Below are 15512 nucleotides of genomic sequence, written 5' to 3'. Positions count from 1 at the left end.
CATCGATATTCTATATATATTAAAAGGATTCATGTAAAATATTGTATAGTTTTCTCATAAATACATTTATGCATTCATTTATGCAAACGATTCATTTTTTTCATAGAAAAATTCAACATTCCCTAAATATCAATTTTTCATAAAATATTATAATCCTAAAAATTTTGATAAGAAATTAGTCTGCTGTTTTACTAGCAGGAGGAGAGGCATGTAATTGCAGAAAAGGAGAGAAATTGCTTATATTAATTTTATGCAAGATAAACTTGGAACCATGACATTTTTATAACAGAATTACTTTATTTAACCCATGATACGCGAATACATCTGAAGGTTTACTAAATATTTTATTCTAACACTTATTTATCTGACTTGCAGGCAGTTACATAATAGCTGAAATAATTATGCGCTTTGCATATAGTATGTATATTAATAGATAATTTGACTCATGATTTTATATTTTTCCAAAAAAATATAAGCTACAATTAATATTGTACAAGTATGATCATATATGACAGAATTCGTTTATAATTGTCATCAAATTAATGATAGATATAAAACTGATTTGTTAAATATCTTACAATACGTATCTCTTTTGCAAGAATGAGATATTTCATCAGATATTTTCAATTGCCATAATTAGCAGAATTGCATTTGAATAACAACTCGCACAAAAATAATAGAATAAGAAATTATAAAGATCTTCCACGAGACGATTGCACGCAATTAAGATCATAAATCGAAAGCCGATTATGTTATAAGTATATTAGATATTAGCGCATAACTTACAAAAAAGTAATACCTCATTATATATTTTTTTACATTATACATTCATATAAGTATCAATATTTATTAAATCTTGATGCATATATGTGACAACAGATGTTGTGTCTGATAGAGCAATACATCATAGATTTAACGATTAAATCATGAAAGTCAGTTGAAAACTTTCGCGATAGATCTCCACAATATATATTCTTTAGAATTTATACATTTTCGTCCAAAAAGAGTGTATCTTTCAAAAAAATATATATATTAATTTAAAAAATTTAAATAATTCACGTGCGTAAACGATATAATTTCTACAAATATCAGCTCAATAGAAGATATGCATACAATAAGTGATTATTAATTCATAGTATAGAATCATAGAAGCAATGTTGTTTGTAAGCGAAGGAATTTTAGTTTTACTTATTTTACTTTTAAAATATGCTTATTTCGAAAAAATAGAAATATTATTTAAAGAAAAACGTTACACTTATATATACATTCATAAAAAGAAAATGTCATCAGTATCGCGAATCCGCAAAAATTCTGACTAAATTTGACTAGCAGACTTTGATCTATGTACATTTGTCGTCTCATTTATCTCTTGCCTTATTTTAATATGTAAAACAGCAATTGTATTTTATAATTTTTTAAAATAATGACTTATGATTTTACTAGTTCTATCAAATATCTCATATAATTTGTCTATTTTGATGATATCTTCTTTCGCGCACTATATTTAATAGATCTGATATCGTTTACAATCATATATATATGTATACATCTTTTTGGAGTCTATTGTGGAAAACAAAATGTTTTTCCATTTCGTTTTAATTACACGTCACGTATCGAACGATGCTGCATAGAAACTTTGAGGAAACATCTCTATTCGTAGATACCTTATTACAAGAAACTCAGATCCTGCTTGGCGCACATAGAATGCACATGTAGGACTTAATGCAACAATTTGCATTCCCCTTATTTTTTTTACTTCCGGTTCATCTTTCTGATTAATCGCCGTAACGAAGTGAATCGAGCAAAGCGTCGTAGGCGTGTAACGCATTTCGTCTAACGACACAATAGTGATTATTGTATAAAAATATTTTATACATATTACTAGATCATAACGTATAATGTTATACGACAATCATCGATTATTCGCATTCGGTGAATTATAAACGAAATAATCATCACTCGCTGAGAATTAATATCTCAGTTTCTCGATATATATATAGTTTTTTTATTTCAGTTTCCTATTTCTTTTTTATTACATACTCGTGTACTCGAACGTACGATATACGGTATCGCGAAAAATAGATTACGCAAATATGCGTATATGTCTGCGAACTACACGTAGATTTTCTCAATTATACAATTTTCTTATCAACTCTCAATTATTTCTTCTCGAATAACATTACGTAAGATATATCAATGCGATATATTAAATATATATATTCTTCTTATTATAATATAAATTAGTAGATTCGCATGATATAAGTCACGTTTCAACTTAAATTTGTACAGTTTTCCGAGCGTAAACTATAAATTAACATTAGTTATAGAAGAATGTGACAGAAAAGTTGTTCCGTAGAAACAAATCCCTTTTTTAGAATGACTAATAGAGCACATTGGGAACAGCAGGACAATGTCAAGCAGTAGCAAAAGTACGAGACAGCCTTTTTAGAATTTCGCAGACTTTACTTTTTTCTCTTTCAGAGTCTAGTCAGTCTGCAGATATCTCCAAGGACATTTCGAAAAGTTGCGGAAACCCAGTGATCAAATACACTCTCAAAGGAGAGAGAACTGCGATTACAAATTTATGAAATGCATAATAGATCATCGCTGTAAATTCCCATTCGTAGGTACAGCAAGATATAGATTGTGTGTGCTCCAACATCGTGGTCACGTAAGATGCAAAATAGAATAGAAAAACGCAAGCGCGTTGTACAGAGTGTCCTGGAACGACTTAAATTTTAATTACAAATCTAGGGGCAAATCTGGAGATTTCTCTTGAGAAAATTCTTGATAGCTGCGATCGACTGTCTCGTTAATTAAAAAAACAAATTTCTGAATGAAATAATACGTTCAAAAATAATAAAAAATAATTATAAAAAATTTATAATTCTATAGAGTAGCGACATATAAAAATAAGTGTATATAAAGTGCATAAAAAATATAGAGCGTCTCGTAGCGATAGTCTCCGGCATGCATTTTTATTTTTCTTTCCTTAGGAAGTACCGGAGAATAGCGACGAGTATTGCACACAAGTACTCAACATGTCGTAGACTACGCGACAAATTCGCGGACTTATCCTATATATTGGGAACATCGCGTAATTCTTATCTCTATACAATTCTCTAAGAATGTGTTTCTTCTAGTACCTCTAACGCAGTTATTTATATATATATATATATGTTTCTATATAAGTGTATACATATATGTATATATAATTCTTTTAGAATATTCTACGATAAATGTATTTGACGATAGATAGTGTGTATGCATATGTACAAAATACATAATAAAAGACGTTTCGCGAGGCTCTACCACGATGACCAGTGCAGTCCATTATTTATCGGATACTCGTGAATAGATTCAGCACGGACTTGTTTTCTTTCTGACTGCGGGCCTTACTGAATACATTCCAGAAGCGCAGAGTCTCGTCGCCCGCCCCGGTAACAATCGCTTCGCCATCGGGCGACATCGCCAGGTAGAGCACCCGGTACGAGTGTCCGGTGAGCTTGGCCACTTGCGTGAGGCTCGGATATTTCCACACGAGAATTTGATTCTGCGAGTAACCGTGCGTGCTGACTAGCTCAGAGCTGTGCTTGCTCCATGCCAAGTTGCAGACCTGTGAGCCAGTGTCGACACATTGCATCGGTTGGCCGGTCAACGTGTTCCAGAAGCGAATACAACGGTCGGCGGTGCCACCGCCGGACGCCAGCAGGCCGTGATGATGAGGTGACCAGGCGATCGCTTTCACCGCCGCCAGGTGCTCGGTGTACGTCTGGATGGGGGAGAGGGAGTGTAAATTCCACACGTAGAGCCGATTGTCATTGCCGCCAGATGCCAAGTACTGATTGTCCGGCGACCACTTGAGGCCACACACCTCCTGCCGATGGGCACCGAGTCGCCGTTCACCGACAACACACGGCGTCCTCACGTCTCTCTGCAGTATCAACCGGTCCCTGCTGCCGGATGAGAGAACCTCACCGTTCCATGCCAGGGCTCCCACCCGGGCGCTATGGCCCTGTAGCTTGCTCACCTGTTTGTTCACTGCTACGTCCCAGACCTGGATGTAGCCCATATGCGTACCTACTGCCACTAGATTGCCACGCTCGTTCCAGGCGACTGAGGTGACGCTGTTGCCATCGCTGGACAGATCGCAGAGTCTCGTCACCTGGCTGGTGCATGCTGACCACAGGTAGACGCAACTTCCCAGACCAACGCTGAGAACATTCTGAGAGGACCAGTCGACCAGGTTTAGATAGAAGTCATCCTGCAGCTCCGGAGCATCTAACACTTTAAAGGGTATTCTCGAAATCTTCCTGGTAGCCTTTCTGGGAGATCTCAATAGTTTTTGACTCTTGGCACTAAGCGGTGATAAGGAGTATGGTGAACTTTGATCCAGCAGGGTCCGATCCTTGGTGGGAGTGGTGTACTTAAAGAGGTTCTTGGTGACTAACGGCGAGAGTACCCGGCGCTCCTCGCACTGGCCTTTTACGTCTTCTATGCTTGCTCCGAGCAGCTCGTTCTTCAACAGACAGGAATAGGCGATACCGTCACGGCTACCCTCGCCATTCTCTCGTGTCTTCTTCGCCACCAGGCCGCCCCGGCCATTCTCGCTGATCATAGAAAACGTCGTTTGCCAGTTATTACCTGAACGGGTGGGTATGAAGCGGTCGTAGCTGTTGTTGTACGCCGTCTTCGTGGGCGAGAAGTAGATGGGCGAATAAGTGGCGACAGTGGTGCCGGGCAACGTTGCCGTGCCCGTCCCCGTCGACACGTCGGTGCTCCCCGGCTTCAGCAGCCGTTTCTCATACTCGTGATGGAACATGACGCGACGTGAGGGATACGTGTCCCACCTTTGCCGCACCAAGAGGCAGTGCTCCTTGTCTCTTTCACATAATTAACGGCACCTCCGACGCGCCTCCCGCATGCACCGCCGTGAGAGACCGTAGGAGCTCGCTGCGACAACTCCGCAATCGATTCCCAGGCCTCGGAACACGTCACAAGCTCATTCCCGGATGCCCAGCCACTTCGCGCTACGTTCCGTTTAATTGTTTCGGACGGTTTGAGGTCTGAACTTGCTGGCCACCGTCCGTCGTGTTAGCAGCCTTGCCGTCGCCATTCGACGTCAGAACTCGCAGGATTCGAGAATCGCACGAGGTCTCGAGCGATTGCCCCGTGTCCGCCAATAGAAATGTGTCTCGGAATACGAATACCGAAGGGAAAGGGAAGTCAATCTTATCGACCGTTTTTGTCCCTTTATTGATTACTTCACACCACATAATTCTTTCAATAATGATAATAAATATTATTATATATATAATACAATTTATTATATTGTATATAATAAATCAAAATTAATATTACATTTTTCTGATTAAAAAATTTTTATAATATAAAATTTTAACAATTTAAACAATTTCTTTTTTTTTTTAATAGTATCGTTATTTTAGCAAATGAACAATATATTGTCATATATACAATACAACATATAATGACAATATATTGTTCATTTGCTAAAATAACGATACTATTAAAAAAAAAAGAAATTGTTTAAATTGTTAAAATTTTATATTATAAAAATTTTTTAATCAGAAAAATGTAATGTTAATTTTGATGCGCAGTTTTACTGTAATAATTAATTATAGAAAAATTTAAATCGAATATTCTTTTAAAGTATGTTTTTTCCTTTCTTTGTGTTTTTGACAATTTTTGTTATATCTATTGTTGTAACAAATAAGCGATATGTAATATTATATATCCCAAACAACACACAATATTTACAAGATATTTATAAGTATTTATAAGATTTATTTTAAATATTTTGTAAATATTTTTGTGATCTTAGATTGCACAGACCATAAAAGTTTATTATAAATATAAAATGTTTGTAAATATTATAATAAATGTTATGAAAATACTTAATGAGACATATATAATCCAAATAAGAAATACTTATTAGAAATATTCATTTATCATAAATATTACATAAAATATTTAGTCTATATTTTAATAATATTTCGAATAAAGTTTTATATAAAATATGTATAAAATGTCTATATAACACTTAAAAAAAAGAACATTAATAAATATTTATCATAAATATTCTGTGCTGTCTGGGATGTATATACAATTAATAAATATCATTATTTATTAGCCGGATAAAAAAAGACCATTACAAAGTATTATAGACTTTTTGAATCAACAGTCCCTTTAAAATTTTTTTCTCTTGTTTCTTTTCATTCTATTCGTAACGCACATAAATGAACTGCAAATTCGTTCCATTTAAAATGATAAATGTTATTATCGGAAAGATAAAAATGAGTTAATCATCGACTAACGGATTTTCTCTATCTGCGATAAGATAGAAGGAAGAATTTAAAGACTTTTTGACGGTTATAAAGAACGAGTATTAGGTAGAAATTGGATTATCTATAAAAAATCATAAAAATGAAAAGGCCATGTTCAAAAAAAGATCCTCAAAAATTTAAATGATTATCTAAAATAATATATTACTATGAAAAGTAACCGATATATTATTAATAAAAGTGCCAGTTCAAAATGAACATACATAAAGTGTATATTATCTAATTGGATACATCAGAATACAGTTTCTGATAGGTTGAAATCGTAAATCCTTATCTATTCCATCTATCGTGTGTCCGCACCCTCGTATAATTCCACGTTATTTTTCCGCCTCGAATGTTGCGATTCATGCCAGTTGCAGCCGCGCATGTACGATATGTACCTATAATTTTATAAGAACCAGTGGGTGAATGAGACTTGGGAGAGTATCAGTTAAAGGAATATAATTCTACTCGAGATCCTGAATAATCTTTCGCGAAATGGCATTTTCGAATACAAAAAGCGACACGCCATGGTGAGCCTAAAGAGAAACCCTATATATTGAAGGGTGAGTTCATTTGGTGCTCACAATGCTCGCCAGCATTATTTGTTTAATATTTGATAAACAACAAGGATGAAACGATTCCATGAACGTTGTGATCGTCAAATGAAACGCACCCAAACCCAAAGAGTCTGGCCAAGAACGATTTTGTTAAAATCTTACGAGAGAAAAGTATAAATCAAAAAAAGTATAAATATCTTTTCCTTCTATATATGTTATCTCACTCTACTCGTACCATCTCACTCTATATAAGATACCTTCCATTTAAATGATAAGTCATCACAATAATATTGTTCTGTCTTTGTTATTCATGGAATGCAAAGAAAGACAATATAACAATATTTGTGTTGACTGCGTCACTAAATGGAAGGCATCTATCCAGATAGCAAGGCAACGTTTTAATGACGTCTTATTGGCGTTAAAGACGTCATTAAAACGTTATGAAGACGTCATTTGACATCATTTTGCTATTTGGGTATAATCTTAATTAAAATTATAGAGTGAGACAGTATAAATTAAAGGGAAATAGTACACAGAGAGAAAAATGTTTGGTATTTGTAACTATAATTATATATTACTATAATTATGATTATTACTGCTATAATAATAATAACAGTAACTATATATATAGTTCCAGCAACAAATGTATATAGTTGGCAACCTAAAATGATTATAATTATAGTTGTTATAACCATAAAATAGTTGAAATTACCATAAAAATGATTCAAGTGACTATAAATATAATTATAGTCATTTTAGGTTGCCAACTATATACATTTGTTGCTGGAACTATATGTATAGTTACTGTTATTATTATTATAGCAGTAATAATCATAATTATAGTAATATATAATTATAGTTACAAATACCAAACATTTTTCTCTTTGTGTATAAAACATGTTTCTCTCTCTCTCTCTCTCTCTCTCTCTCTCTCTCTCTCTCTCTCTCTCTCTCTCGTAGATTATTTTAATAAACTCCTAGGCCGTGGTCCGATTCATGCTGATAATGCTCATGAGCATTATTTGTCTTCGTTCAACATTTGACAAAGGATGAAATGATTTTTAAGCGTTGTGAGCGAGAATCGGCCCTAGTTTCGTAAAGCATATATTGTGCATAATAATGTATCATTTTATCCTTGTTTAACATTCAGTGACAACAAAAATAAAATGATGAATTATGTGCATCATATACGCTTCACAGAACACAATCAAAATCATCAGACTCTGTTATAATTAAGGGGATGGGTGGAATAAAGGCCTAATTGTAAAATCTTGATATTAATAAAAATTAAAATAACTTGCTACTTTTTTATTATACACAAATGTGTACAGTATCGAATGAATTTATGTAATGTCTTTAAGAAGTTACATGTTACAATATTTTTCTATTACGATCAATATTACATGAAAAGACTAATTGCTGGAAAAAGGGCCGAAGTAGAATTGTGCCTTTATTTCGTCCATTCCCTCAATTAAGGATTGCTTTCTAGCAAGAAAATGAGACAATAATACAATATAATACGGTAATCCCTATTATTTGCCAATGTTAAACAAAGATGAAATGTATCTCAATTGCTGGAAAGCAGCAAGGGTCTCTAGATGAGCCCAACGTGCTCTGCTTGCCCAGCCCGGCCGCAGATAGATCAACAGAAGAACCGCCAAATCGGCAGCACCAATGGGATCACGATGCTGTGCCGTTTCTTTCGAAGCCTCGTTCGTCTCGAATGAGTCATCTGGCCGGTGAGGGGAGAGAGAGTTTGCTCAACATACTGACGAGAGTCATCAGGGTGCGACACGGTAAAAGAGGCTTTGCTTACCGTAAGATACGGCCCACAATGGCATCGGAGAGAGATGACGCTAGGGATCTGAGCGACGTTATTCTACAGGATAATTCAGACACCGAGACGCAGGTAAGATTGTAGGTAGATTCAGATAAATCTCCGGACACCGAGACATACGTGTTTCGTTCCATTTAACCTTCCAAGCAACCTTTAGCGGAATCGTATAGTTTTGCTTTAGATGACAGCTTGATCTCCAAGATAAAAATATATTTTCACAAATGAATCTTCTCTAAACCCAAAGTTTTTCTGAGTTGTTAGCACACAAATATTTGTTATCACATTCTAATGCTGATTTCTATACAAATTTACTGAATGTTTTCTATAGTATAATCTTCAGATTAAATATTGAAAATAGTTTTTTAGAATAGAAGATTCTTAATAATAACAATTCATCTTAAATTTTGATTTGTGTTTCTTTAATTTATTTAATTTCATTAATATTTAAATTATTAACAAATATTAACTATTGACACCCTTCAGAAGAATTTCTTTGACCTTTTTCTATAAATTTAACAAATTTAATTCAGCTTAATTTTATTAAATATTGATTTCTAGTGCAAACGCAAATTAAGTAAAAAGCCAAAGAGAATACTGCAGTTTTCGGATGGAGTAATGGAGGAATATTCGTCAGAAGATGAAGTTGACGCGCCAAAGAATAAAATTGTGTCACAGATAGATACTGTAATTATATAAATCATATTAATTAAAAATTATATTGTATATATATATATATATATATGTATAATATTATATATTTATTCAATGAAAAGATAAAACAATACATATTTTGTAGAAAAATATGAATTGGTTACCATGGGCATGGTACCAAACCACATGGTTGAGCTCTAAAATGTTGGATGGTTGCGATTACGTTGGCGAATGCTTGGCCAATTTCTTTGGCATAACAGCGCCCAAGTATCAGTTCGAGATCAATGAGTTTTATAGGCTACAAGCACTCGAAAAAGAAATGTTCCACAAACAAGATTTGGAGATGGGTGGATGGAACGAACAAAATAGGAACAATCTCATAAATAGCGATAGTTCATTGACAAATGAATGTAAGTAATGGTGTAAAGTGTGGAGATTTAATACTGATGAAACATGTTACATATAACAAATTCTGTTTTATAATGCATTTAAAATATAAGCAAACATACATTTAATTGACAGGAATTTACTGCTCAATTCCAAATTTATTAACAAATTTATGAATAGAAGTAATAAATGCTTGAATGATTCTTCAACTAATATTTTTCGATGCAATATTAAAGTTTTTTAAAATGTATAAAATAAACTATATTTATGAAAAGAAAGTATGTGATGTAAGACAAAAATTAAAAATTATTGTCTTATGTGATATTGAAAAGGTAAAAGCATTTAGATAAAGATCCTGCAAAACTCGCGATTCTTAAGTCAGTCTAAGTAACGATCATATGTATAAAGATTGTATATATATAAAAAGTTTTAGTATTATTCTTCATAATAATTAATTGTTACAATAGAGCGATATAATTTATGTATATGACCTATATATATTATTTATAAGATACATTATAGTTATATTAAATCTATTAGTAATATAAAAAATATGTTACCTCATTGCGAAAGAGAATTTTTTAACTCTGCATTTGCACATACGTCCATATGAAAATAAACAATATATTCAAACATTACTCGCTGTTATTTATGTCAGCCGTGACTCACCGAATTATTATGTAATTAACAACGACAATAAAGGTAATTAATAAATGTCTTTATATTTAATAAAACAAACATTCTTTTTATAATCAAAACTTCTTAGCATAAAATTATATTTCTCTCTCTTAATAAAATATTATTTTTCAAAAATATCTTGAGGATAAATTGGCTAATATTAAGAAACAATACAGCATAGCAAACATACAATAGTAGTGATAATATATAAGGATAAAAATACATATTGCTCTCAATAGGTTTTCCTCGAATATATTTTGAAATCCTCTATGTATTATGTGTTTCATTTGCCGCGTATATCATATTTGCACACTGTAGTCTTTTGTCGATTAAAATCTCGAACAACACAAAAGTTCGAGAGAGGTGTCCTGTAAAAGTCTTTTAGACATTTGCGCTTTGTAGATTGCTCAGTATAAACTAAATATTTTGTATGCTTAAAAAGAGAAAAAACTTATGTCGCCGGCACAAACCTATGCAGCGCACTAGTTAAAACTAGCAATGAGTCCTGGAGACCCTGTGGAAAATGTCTTTGCAACCAGGAGCCTTTATACTGTTCTATATGAGCCAACATCTTGTTTGCTACATCGGTCCTGAAAGTGGGCGGGAGATTACATACTCCTAAATTAATAACAGCGAGTCCCATGTTACTGTTCGGATTCACACCGACTCCAATCAATGTTCTACCAATTTTACAAGCTGTCAGCATCAGATCGGATGTCAATTGTAATTCCTGTATCTCCATAGACGCGAACTTGGAGGATAAGTTCGCCTCATACAAGGAATGAGATATTCGTTTAATCTGCTTCGTCATTTTCTACGAACACATAATAGCGAATTAATTCGGAATACCTGAGTATCTTAGCTTGCTATTCATCCTTAAAATATTAAGATATATTAAGCGAACGTACAAGAGTGTACTTACAGCGAATAGGTCGGCCGAAAGATACTCCAAATTAACATTATCCGGATCAGTTAGTAATCTATATAACGTAGAACCGCGATTATCTGGTATTTGCTGCAGATCTTTGACCGATTGATTTTTACTTAATGTTAGTACCAATGTGTCCAAACGTCCCAATTCCAATATCGCATTACCAATTTTATATTCTGAATCTTGAAACACGTGTATATCCAATAATTTTGTGATATATCTTTCTCTACAAAACGAAACGATTTTATAAAATATTATGAGCATGAATATATCATGGATTGCAAATTTTGTAACAGTTACCTAACTGATGCAGACAACTCAGGGATATCGTAATTATCATCAGGTCCTAAATCTATTTCCGTTGTTGAGTTCCAAGCTAAACCAGCCGCTATTAAATAACCGATCCACGCGAAAGGATGCGGAGTAAGATGATGACTTCCCGACCAATGTGCGACAATGACACCGATCGAGTTCTGCTCCAAAGAAGTTTTTATCGCATTTCTGGTGTTAGCATACGTCGATGCTGGACATCCGGCCAAACTATTGTAACTAGCTGTGCCAGAACTTGGTAACACATTACCACCAGCCAGTCTAAATGGCTCCGTCCATTCGGAGAAATCATAATCAGCCTGTGATATCCAGATATTTATAGTAAATTTTACTTAAATAATTGTTCCTGCAAGTATATCATACAAAATTGAAAAAATTTAACTCACCTGAAATCCATATTCGACAAGTATGATATTAGTAGGAATATTATGAAACTCGGATTTGGAATGTAAACTGTTGGAACATAAAAGTAAAGTCGTGTTCGAGCTTAAATTGAGGATGTGCCAGAGTTCTTGAAGGCACGAGTAAGATTTGAATACTTCCGACATGTCCGTTTCGAGTGTATCGTTGACGGACACACTCAAGTCGAAGCTATCAGCTTGCACTAATAAAGTGGTTAATCGCGGGCCTACGTGAACGTAATTTAAGCTAGGAAATACTGCGAGCAAGTCTTGAAAAATAGGCCACATTTGCATCAAGTGATGTTGGCTGACATTAGAATCGACGTCCAACGTTGGAACTATGTCTAAATGACGATCTCTGAAAAAATTTCCAAATGACATAACATAAAAATTTCTCCATTTAAAACGTAAATTATATAATAAATATGTAAAAAGATCACAATTAAAAACAATGACACAATGAAAAGAGTGATGATATAAATAATACAGTTTATAAAAAATCAGAAATCTTCTCTTATTTGAAAAGTGAATTCTTAGAATTATACAAATATGTAATTTGTACCTGCAATATCTATCCAGAGTTATCATCTCGGACTTGGAATAACAAAGTTGCCAGTCGCAATTTTGAACGAGCCTGGAGTAGAGGTGCAAATGCGAGATCTTAAATGATGAGAGTATATCAATAATATGTAAAAGATATTCCAAGGTCGGTACGCGTCCTCTAGGCGAAATGTCCAACAGTATACCGCGATGTGCAAATCTCGGCTCGTCTTTGATGAAAACAGGTTCTATCTCGCACACTTCCGACCTACTCTGATTCTTACTCAGACGCAGAATTTGCACGAATGTACAGACCGCATAATGCAGCCCCGCTAGACTTCCAGCGCTCACTTTTATGGAGTTGTGCGTAATATGCAATTGATAGCTATCCGCAATGTTAAACAGATTCCTATTCACGATGCATTCAATCATATTATCATTGAGCAACTTGCCGCAACTAGGTTGCACTTCACCGATCTTTACATCATGATCCAATTCCAGCAGATGAGTCCTGCTGATCTCCCACACATCTAGTATTTTATGTACAGATTCGCTGCCCTATAAGAATAATTTGGAGATGAGAATTTATTTGTAAAATTGAAGGAATTTCCCTCCCTTTCAACAGAAACGCGATTCAAAAGATTTTCTATATGTATGAGAAACATTAATGTACATATGTCCACCTGAATATTACCTGTATTATTGATATAAAAAGCTCTTTTCCAGCGATAAACGAAGCCGTAAAATTTTTTAGTACGTTTACAGTCTTTGGCTGTGGCCATAGCAAATTATAAATACTTCCTTTATCAATAATAGATTTGCTAGGACTCTCTTTGCCTGCATCACGCGAAGGCACATCGTACGCCGGATCCGACGACTTGTTAGATTCGATCGACAATTGGCTCATATTGCACGTGAGACCCTTCTGGCAATAGCTTGGATCTGGGTACGACATAGTGGCACTATGTATTGTTTCGTTCTCGTTCAGCATGAAATTTGATATAAATCTTTGAAGGAAACAATGCAGAGATTGTTTCTTTCTAGACAACTCGTACGGCGTTTTTCCCGCAAATGTTCTGGAAAAAAAAAAAGAAATGTTATATGTTTGCATGCGCAAGAACAATATATCCATACAATTAATCGCTCACCCTTTGGTAGCTCGTACAAGAGGATTTGCACCAGCCTGTAATAGTTCTTGACAGATAGCAATGTCGCCACGATTCACTGCATCATGTAATGGTGTAGCACCGCAACCATTTTCGGCATTTACATCAGCTCCTTTATCTACATGGAGATTGTAATATGAACGTTATTTTCAGATGCTGATTATAAGTTTTTTATTGCTGCACTGAATTATAGCTTTTCTTCTCGTTTTTCAAATATCAAATATATACCTATTTAACTTTAAGCGCAAACATTCTGTTTATACATTACCAAGTAAACACGCGATAATGTGTTTGTTCCCATAACATGCTGCCCAATGCAATGGTGTGTTCTTGCTACCTTGTGAGTCCCACGAATTAACGTCCAATCCTGCATCTAGCAACTGCACTACTCTGTCTACTCTGTAAAAAGGTATGTGTCAATTGTTCTGTGACGCTAATTAATACGATTAAAATGATAGTTACATCTCACAATTGAAAAAAGAAACCATAAAATTGAATGTTGATATTTACGTACTCAGAAGCAGCTGTTGCTCTTAACATTTCCTCTATGTAGATACGTCGTATTGAATCACTCGAGGCAACGTCTACCGCATTATGTCCATCAGCATTCTGTACAGCTGGATCAGCACCACAATTCAGAAGAGTTCTCACAATGTCCACTTGGTTGGTCTTAAATATAAACAGCACAAATAGAAACATTTATTAATAATCCAATTAGAAGCATTTAAAAAGAATGAAAATTGGAATAGCAACAATGCCAAATAAAATGCTAAATAAAATGCCAACAATGACAAATAAAATATCTGGAAAAGTACTTCACCTTTGAGGCATACAACAAGAAAGTTCCTTCCTCCAAAACCGGTTGATTCAATATCTTGTCCCTCGTGATACCCTCTGTAGCATTACCATTCTCACCTGCGACAGAGGCAGGTCGACAATGTAAATAACAAAAAACAAAGGACGTTCTTATCCATCCTACTTAATTCATTATCCTAGTACATAAGAAGTTCGTGCAAGATTTGAGGCCAGAAAAGGAAGTATACGTACACGCATCCAGGAGCGACCTGATAATGTCAGTACGTCCGTGTTCGATCGCTGTGCGAATGTTATCGCAAATGCCTTGCATCTCTGCTCTGGTTCAACCCGCAGCTCGGAGTGAGATGGGTCAGACCGGCTTGTCGCCAGGCATCATCGGGCTGTCATTCCGTTATCAACTGTCAGAGAGACTCGCGCCGGTCGTCGCCGGTCGTATTGCCGATCTCCCGCACGACATAGCAGCGCAGAGTTGCCAGATTTCTTCTTCTCTTATTTTGCCAACAAGTCTGCCATTTCACAGACGTCAGAAAGAAACGATTAACAAACTTTTTTCGTGACACTCATGATGACACTAGAAAAAGTCAAGAAAAAGTAACCTTGTATGTACATACATACACTAGTGGCACCAACATTTATTTCATAAAATGGATGTGAACTATCTTATATTTTCGATATTGCCGATAAAATCGTAGTTAGATTTAGAAAATGGATGTGATGCGTGTCCATGCTAAAAGGTTTGTTCGCGTCGCATGCTCCAACATTCTCCTATTCATGTTGGGGCATGCGACGCGAACAAACCTAAAGCCCAGTGTCCACGATGCTAGAAATCCGTCCAAGATCTCGGATGAAGAAAGAATTGACCAATCGCATTGAT

The 15512-nt window shown here is 34.9% G+C and overlaps 3 protein-coding genes across 4 annotated transcripts; 1 reads left to right on the top strand and 2 right to left on the bottom strand.

Moving 5' to 3' along the window:
- Positions 1–3261: 3261 nt before the first annotated feature.
- Positions 3262–5282, bottom strand: fzr (fizzy and cell division cycle 20 related). The gene has a single exon (XM_018460293.1). The coding sequence runs from the start codon at positions 4820–4822 to the stop codon at positions 3338–3340; it is 1485 nt and encodes a 494-aa protein (XP_018315795.1). The 5' UTR covers positions 4823–5282; the 3' UTR covers positions 3262–3337.
- A 1383-nt stretch (positions 5283–6665) lies between these two features.
- On the top strand, positions 6666–9905 carry LOC108730532 (protein FAM177A1). The gene is made up of 4 exons (XM_018460294.1): positions 6666–6874; positions 8487–8810; positions 9297–9422; positions 9535–9905. The coding sequence occupies exons 1-4, from the start codon at positions 6872–6874 to the stop codon at positions 9805–9807; spliced, it is 726 nt and encodes a 241-aa protein (XP_018315796.1). The 5' UTR covers positions 6666–6871; the 3' UTR covers positions 9808–9905.
- Positions 9906–10639: 734 nt separating this feature from the next.
- Positions 10640–15200, bottom strand: LOC108730529 (uncharacterized). 2 transcript variants are annotated; one of them, XM_018460290.1, is made up of 12 exons: positions 14870–15200; positions 14643–14737; positions 14337–14491; positions 14091–14221; positions 13805–13940; positions 13351–13732; positions 12679–13214; positions 12102–12474; positions 11686–12014; positions 11377–11611; positions 10925–11268; positions 10640–10822 (listed from the first exon to the last, which is right to left on the bottom strand). In XM_018460290.1, the coding sequence occupies exons 1-12, from the start codon at positions 14946–14948 to the stop codon at positions 10738–10740; spliced, it is 2880 nt and encodes a 959-aa protein (XP_018315792.1). In that variant the 5' UTR covers positions 14949–15200; the 3' UTR covers positions 10640–10737. The 2 variants fall into 2 exon arrangements, with proteins under 2 accessions (XP_018315792.1, XP_018315793.1); XM_018460291.1 differs by having other exon boundaries at positions 10641–10832.
- Positions 15201–15512: the final 312 nt, after the last annotated feature.

The sequence above is a fragment of the Mycetomoellerius zeteki genome, unplaced genomic scaffold, assembly GCF_001594055.1.
Source record: "Mycetomoellerius zeteki isolate Tzet28-1 unplaced genomic scaffold, Tzet1.0 scaffold93, whole genome shotgun sequence".
In the NCBI taxonomy this organism is placed as follows: Eukaryota; Metazoa; Arthropoda; class Insecta; order Hymenoptera; family Formicidae; genus Mycetomoellerius; species Mycetomoellerius zeteki.
This window is presented reverse-complemented; position numbering and strand designations above follow the sequence as displayed.

Bases quoted from the DNA above. Each gene is read 5' to 3' on its own strand.
- fzr (XM_018460293.1), bottom strand. From the start codon at position 4,822: ATGTTCCATCACGAGTATGAGAAACGGCTGCTGAAGCCGGGGAGCACC.
- LOC108730532 (XM_018460294.1), top strand. The intron at 8,811-9,296 runs GTAAGATTGTAG...ATTGATTTCTAG, and splicing joins ATTCAGACACCGAGACGCAG to TGCAAACGCAAATTAAGTAA. The intron at 9,423-9,534 runs GTAATTATATAA...CATATTTTGTAG, and splicing joins TTGTGTCACAGATAGATACT to AAAAATATGAATTGGTTACC.
- LOC108730529 (XM_018460290.1), bottom strand. From the start codon at position 14,948: ATGCAAGGCATTTGCGATAACATTCGCACAGCGATCGAACACGGACGT. The intron at 14,492-14,642 runs GTGAAGTACTTT...TTTATATTTAAG, and splicing joins TCTTGTTGTATGCCTCAAAG to ACCAACCAAGTGGACATTGT. The intron at 12,475-12,678 runs GTACAAATTACA...AAATTTTTTCAG, and splicing joins ACTCTGGATAGATATTGCAG to AGATCGTCATTTAGACATAG.